The sequence below is a fragment of the Saccostrea cucullata genome, unplaced genomic scaffold (assembly GCF_032062105.1).
Source record: "Saccostrea cucullata isolate Sc308-1 unplaced genomic scaffold, CSIRO_AGI_Scuc_v1 ctg27, whole genome shotgun sequence".
Taxonomy (NCBI): Eukaryota; Metazoa; Mollusca; class Bivalvia; order Ostreida; family Ostreidae; genus Saccostrea; species Saccostrea cuccullata.
The window spans coordinates 471,610-477,464 of record NW_026920935.1 but is presented as its reverse complement, the minus strand read 5'-3'; the positions used below and the strand labels follow the sequence as shown (position 1 = coordinate 477,464).

At 31.5% G+C, this 5,855-nt stretch overlaps 1 protein-coding gene across 1 annotated transcript; it reads right to left on the bottom strand.

Annotated features, from left to right (window-relative positions):
- Positions 1-4,154: 4,154 nt before the first annotated feature.
- LOC134258778 (uncharacterized) lies at positions 4,155-5,443 on the bottom strand. The gene is made up of 3 exons (XM_062741367.1): positions 5,373-5,443; positions 4,476-4,721; positions 4,155-4,304 (listed from the first exon to the last, which is right to left on the bottom strand). The coding sequence occupies exons 1-3, from the start codon at positions 5,379-5,381 to the stop codon at positions 4,155-4,157; spliced, it is 405 nt and encodes a 134-aa protein (XP_062597351.1). The 5' UTR covers positions 5,382-5,443.
- Between the last annotated feature and the right edge of the window lie 412 nt (positions 5,444-5,855).

The following is a 5,855-nucleotide window of genomic DNA, read 5'->3' as shown; positions in this document are numbered from 1 at the left end:
CTTACCACGCATTTGTGGAAGATACCAGGGGTAGTTTTTCTTATATAATCCTTTTGGGAAGAAAATAATTCTCCAATTTCAAATGATTAAGTGTTTTGATTTTTTAAAGATGTGAAGAAACTGGTTTAGAAATCAGAATGTAATTAAAATTGTGAATATTTTTCATACATTACGAAGATAAACAAAACAGATATTGAGGAACGTCTCGTCTGACCTTAAAGAAAATAGTTACTAGAATCAGGCCAATATCTTTTTAGCAAATAAAGACAGTTTTAACAGTGAGTCAACATTTGTGATGGACATAATTTTAAGCGTAGCTAATTTGAATTAAATTTTGAGGTATGCGTAAATAGAATTAAGTCACAGCACATACGCTTGTGGTTAGATATATGTAATTGCGCCATATTTTGTTTAAAAATCAAGGAAAAGTATGTTAATCACTAAATGTTTACCTGTAGTCACTGTGATTATTATATCAAATGGGTGGCTCTGCATACATGACTTGATTTACAAATGACGTCATAATAGCCCTACTGAATAGCCTTTTTGTAGAAATAAAATTTTAATTCACATTTATTTTACTTAGCTTTAGCTGTCGTGTGAACGCAATTTAATTCGCATTACTTTGATGCGCATTAGTTTACTTCGCATTAATTTACTGCGAATTAAACTCATCGTGTGAACAGGGCATAAGTATAAAATTTGCTTTCGATGCCGATGGAATTCTCGCGGCGCTACACTAAATGATGATAGAGAATAGGAGTAAGATACAGTTTAATTAATTAAGGGGAGACAGGGCACATGTCACATGACTAAAAACACAGATTACGTCATCGTCGATGCTGATGTACATGCTAAAAGCTAAACGTTGTTGAAATCATCTGTTCTTGTGTAATTTTATTCTAAAATTGTTTTTTAAACATTTAATTTTAGAAATTAATATTTAAAATTTTTAAAGATCTTGCCAACTTTTAGATATTGTGAAAGTGCCGAATCTCTTTTCCCTGCAGTCTGACGTCAGTGACGTCATAGACGTAGTGTTTGAATTCTCAGTGAAGCGAGATCAAGTACACACATTAGCTACACCCGTCATGATCAATTTTATTTCGTAATAAACAGGACATTGTCGTGATAAATTTCTGAAGCAGATTCTTTTTAATTAATATTTTTTCGTGTTTAGTAGCAGAGATTCTCTCTATTTAGATAATTTTGAATGTTTATGTTTTCATGCGACGTAACAATTGATTTCCCGCACTCGGAAAATGCAAACGTGAAGCGTTTTTATCATACTTTCGTCTAATTCAACGATGACCTGTGCGATACTGAGGCAAGCTTCACCCTGCGATATTTACATGTATGCAGTTTATTATTACGATGAAGTACTGACATTCAATCGTAAATTTAGACAGTCATATTTTTTCCCAAAATGAGTTTTTTGTCGTTGAACCTGCCTTGAAAAATGCAGAAATCATCCCACCCAAATGCTATATGAAATTAAATCAAATGCTTTCAGATAATTTAAACACTATGACTATTCTGAAATATTTTAGTATTATAGGGTTATTGAACTTATATTGGTGAAAATTGGCACAAGTTGGCTGTACAAATGCACGAGCTTGCGAGTGCATTTGTACAGTCAACGAGTGCCGATATTCACCAATACAAGTTCAATAACTCCTTTATTAAATAGCTAAAACAATTCTTCATAATTTAAAATAATTATTCCAACTAAAAATACCCAAATTAATGATTTTTTAGTATTAATTGGTATTCAAATTAACGCCTATCCTGCAAGTGTTCAATATCGCATCATTCCGACGACCCTACAGAGCGTAATTATTTGCTTATTTAGGTTTTAATGGGTCTAATATGTAGTGAATTTTTAATAAATAATTTCATTTTTGTGTAAAAAATAAACACATCTTACCTAGATGCCACTTCCTTTCTTTAATTTAGCTCTGAGAATTTGACCAGACGACTTTTTTTGTTTACAACGGGGCTTTCGATATTAAACGCTCGTATTTGGAATGTTTCGGCATACTTGTATATGTAATACAAACTCAGCGTTCAATTAAACGTCAAGATATTGAACGCTAAAATTCTCTAGATTTTTGGTAGTATTTTATTAGAGAATATTTATTAGCTATATAATAAATAGTGTTACCTAACATATTTATTATTTGTGCGTAAAAAATCGCATTATGGACTCCGTTATGGGCCCGTAAACATGAAGTATCTAAACTCCATACTAACTCTATACAGGGTGGTATTTGTAGGTTTTTTTTTTAATAAGTCGAGAAATCCCTTGAAAGGACAGTTTTAAAATGTTAAGTACATATTAAATTAGTAATATAAAAAATATGCAAAAAATTCATTAACAGGAATTTTTCTCAGCTAAAGGTCCTGTTCCAATAAACTCTATCTTACTCCCATTCACCGTGTAGTGTAGAGCAGCGCTGCGAGAATTCCATCGGCATCGAAAGCAAATTTTAGACTTAGAATTGAAGAATTAATGCATTTCATTATATAATCAATGCAATAAGTCAAGACGTAGCTCATCCTGCTACTCATGTATTAAATCCACTTTACATGTATGTTCTCATAAATCAAACAGTAAAAGAAAAATTGTGAATTGAAAAATTGATAAAAAAAAAGGAAAAACACAGCATTTGCCTATTCATTCTTTCTTAGCTTTACTTATGATCATATTTTAAATTTCTTAAACCTTCCACTATTGGTATTATTTTATTATTCGCATTAGCTCACCTATATGCGACCTAAGGTTCAAGGTAACTTTACTGATTAAAATTTGTCCACTGACTTTCATTGGCATCGGTGTTCATGTCGTACTTAACATATCACAATTTCATCTTCTCCAAAACAAATGAGTTTGTTTCAAACAAACATGATACAAAGCATCATTGGGTAAAGGAAATTTAATTATGTTCAAATAAAGGACCATGCCTTCTTTCAAAGAGTGATGATAAAAAAAACACGATGCCAGAAAAAATATATAACTTTAATGAAAACTACATTATCTAGTGTAGATTCTAGTTTGTTCAAATCATGACTGGAGTTTGAACGGGGCCATGATAGGCAATTTAATTTAAAAAATATGAGAAATCTTCAAAAAATCTTTTCAAGAACAGATAAATTAAGTATATTTATATGTAAGAATGTAATGTAGATAGGTGAAAAGATAACAAACAGAATCGATCTAAAAAAAAAATATATCAACAAAAGAAGTATCTAAAGAGAGCATAAAACGGAGCCCTGACAATTCCAGAGGTGGAATCGGGTGTCTAGGAAAAGTAAGCATCCCATGTTGCCGGCCATTTCTGGGGATTAAAATTTCTATGGGGGCTGTGGTTGATTTGAAAGCAAAAATATGAATTTCTGGAAGAACATTTTGGCAGAATTTTATAATATATGTACGTATAGTTGCTTACTATTCTTTCGTCTTTTACATAAAACCATTGTAAATGTAAGAGGGTCTTTTCTGGATATATACTGTATGCAGCTTCCTGTGATGGCATAGTGTCATGTTTCTAGCATATTAGTGAAATATTAAAATGCTGAAAGTCCATTTATATAACAAAAATCTGTGAGCAGGATAAAAAAACTTCGTTTCACACTGCACCTAACATGTTACAATTTTCTTTTACGGAAAATCAACATGATCTCGTTTGTAATTTCCAAAGTGCTCAAGCTTACAAATAGACCCTGTTTAGACAAGAACAGTATAGAACCTTTCGGGGAAAAAGACCAATAATATCAAACTAATAGAAAACAATATATATTCAATATTATAGATATAATCACAGGAAGTTTTGGGATTAACAATTTTAAGTAATTCATGAGAGATCAAAATGTTCCCAGTGCCTAACAGGAAAAAGCAGATGACATGCTGACAAAAGATAATTTCTAACAAAATAACTTAAACACAACAGTTTTGAATTTATTTCTGAAAAACTCAACTAGACTTGTGTGACAATTTAAGCAGTTGTTGTCACTTAACACTTCTCCATAATAATTGGTGCATTTTGTAGCTCTTCCTTTGAAAGGACGTTATCAGCTGCAGAAATGAAATATTTTTAAATAAAAAGATATTCTGATAAAAAGGAAAACAATATGCAATGAAACATTTAATTAAATTATTCAAATATATTACCATTTTTGTCTGACGTGTTGAAAATGTAATCAACATCCACATTCTTGTTCGCTTGTGTCACGCTCACAAATTCTGTCTTGTTAACAGCACCGTCCCCATTCTTGTCCCAAAGGGAAAATTTACATGGCAGGTTCTTGTAAAGGAGAGAAAATTGTCATATTAGTGTTTACAGACAAATAACAAATTCATTTTAAGGTCAATTTCGAAATTAAAAACTTTAAATAGTCGTCTCCATATGAGAGAAAAAAAAATCGAGAAGGACGTTTTATAAAACTACCAACAAACAAACAAAACTTCAAATTACAATATCCTGATGTTTTCCATTGCAATTTCGGTAACAGTAAAAACAGCAGAACTTTCCGCATTTGTTTGATGGTTCACAACTGAAGCCACAAAGACGAGGGCAGACTGGTGCTTGTGTGGTCACAGGTAACTTTACTCTAGATCTGCGGCTTCTTGTCCATCTCCTGAAAAACCACCAAGCCCCATTGGAATCCTCAATGAATGCACCGGTTATCAGCATCAATACCAAAACTTGTGAAATTTTGATCTAAAATGCAATTATCAAAAAGTGCTAAAAGCTTTTTTTAGTGATAAGTGCATTTAGAAAATAACTAATAATTTTTTCTTTTATGTATGCCTTTTTATTAATCATTTTCTTTTTTTCTTGACCAGTGTTCCAACATTTTAATTTATTCACGTTCGAAAAAAAGTTGGGTGTTATTAAAGTCGAGATAAAGTTGAGTGGAATACCGATACGTGTAATCACAGACAACTGTATCCTCAAACCTCATATTTAATGAACCGGGCTAAGTAAGCCATTCATTTGAAAAACAAGACTTTTTTGAAACTCTGCACATCAAATTAGAAATGGTCTACAAGAAGAGTTATCTGTATTTTGAAGTTACTATTTTCTGCTGTGTTAAGAATTACTTTTTATTCTAAATTGGTCATGCGCTAAGAGAAAAAGCTTTTTAAGCATGTTAACTTCATGACGTCTTGTTATTTTATGTTTTCCTTTTTAAAAATAATCATTTATAGATTGTCGTCTCACTCGTTCAAATAATTTAGAACATATTTAAGACATTCTTTGTGTGAAATGATACAAAGAAACAAACAATGATGTTCAATTTTTAACATTCACTTGATTAAGTTATTAAATTAAGATTTAAATATAATATAATATTTGTGTATAGCCTACCTTAATCATTGTCTTGGCTCTCAAAATGCTTTCACAAGGAAGAAGAAAAAATATATATATTTAACGTGTTATTTAAATGAATACCCTGAAAGTACTTTAATCCAGGAAGATATATTGTACTGCTAAGAAATATGGCAATTGGGAGAGTTACCTGGAACAGCTGAACGTAGGATGCATTGTTATATTGCATGTTAACTATATTTGTCAATCAATTTTTAAGCAATTGAACGCTAATCCTTCCTCTCTATAGGCTTCTGTTGTTATCATCTATCAGTTGTCTGGCTTACTTGTTAACAAATAGTACTGTATCCAATTTTAGCATTGCGTGAACAGACTTTGGAGATTTTTTATTGATACATTGTCCATGCATTTTTATCTCTGAGCAAAGAACTTGTCAAATTTTATATAATAGAATATACGACCGCTTACGTGTGATAAGCTTCTGCTATTAGCGACGTACGCTTATTACGATTGCAGGATTTT

Bases quoted from the DNA above. Each gene is read 5' to 3' on its own strand.
- LOC134258778 (XM_062741367.1), bottom strand. The intron at 4,305-4,475 runs GTAATTTGAAGT...CTCCTTTACAAG, and splicing joins ATGGAAAACATCAGGATATT to AACCTGCCATGTAAATTTTC.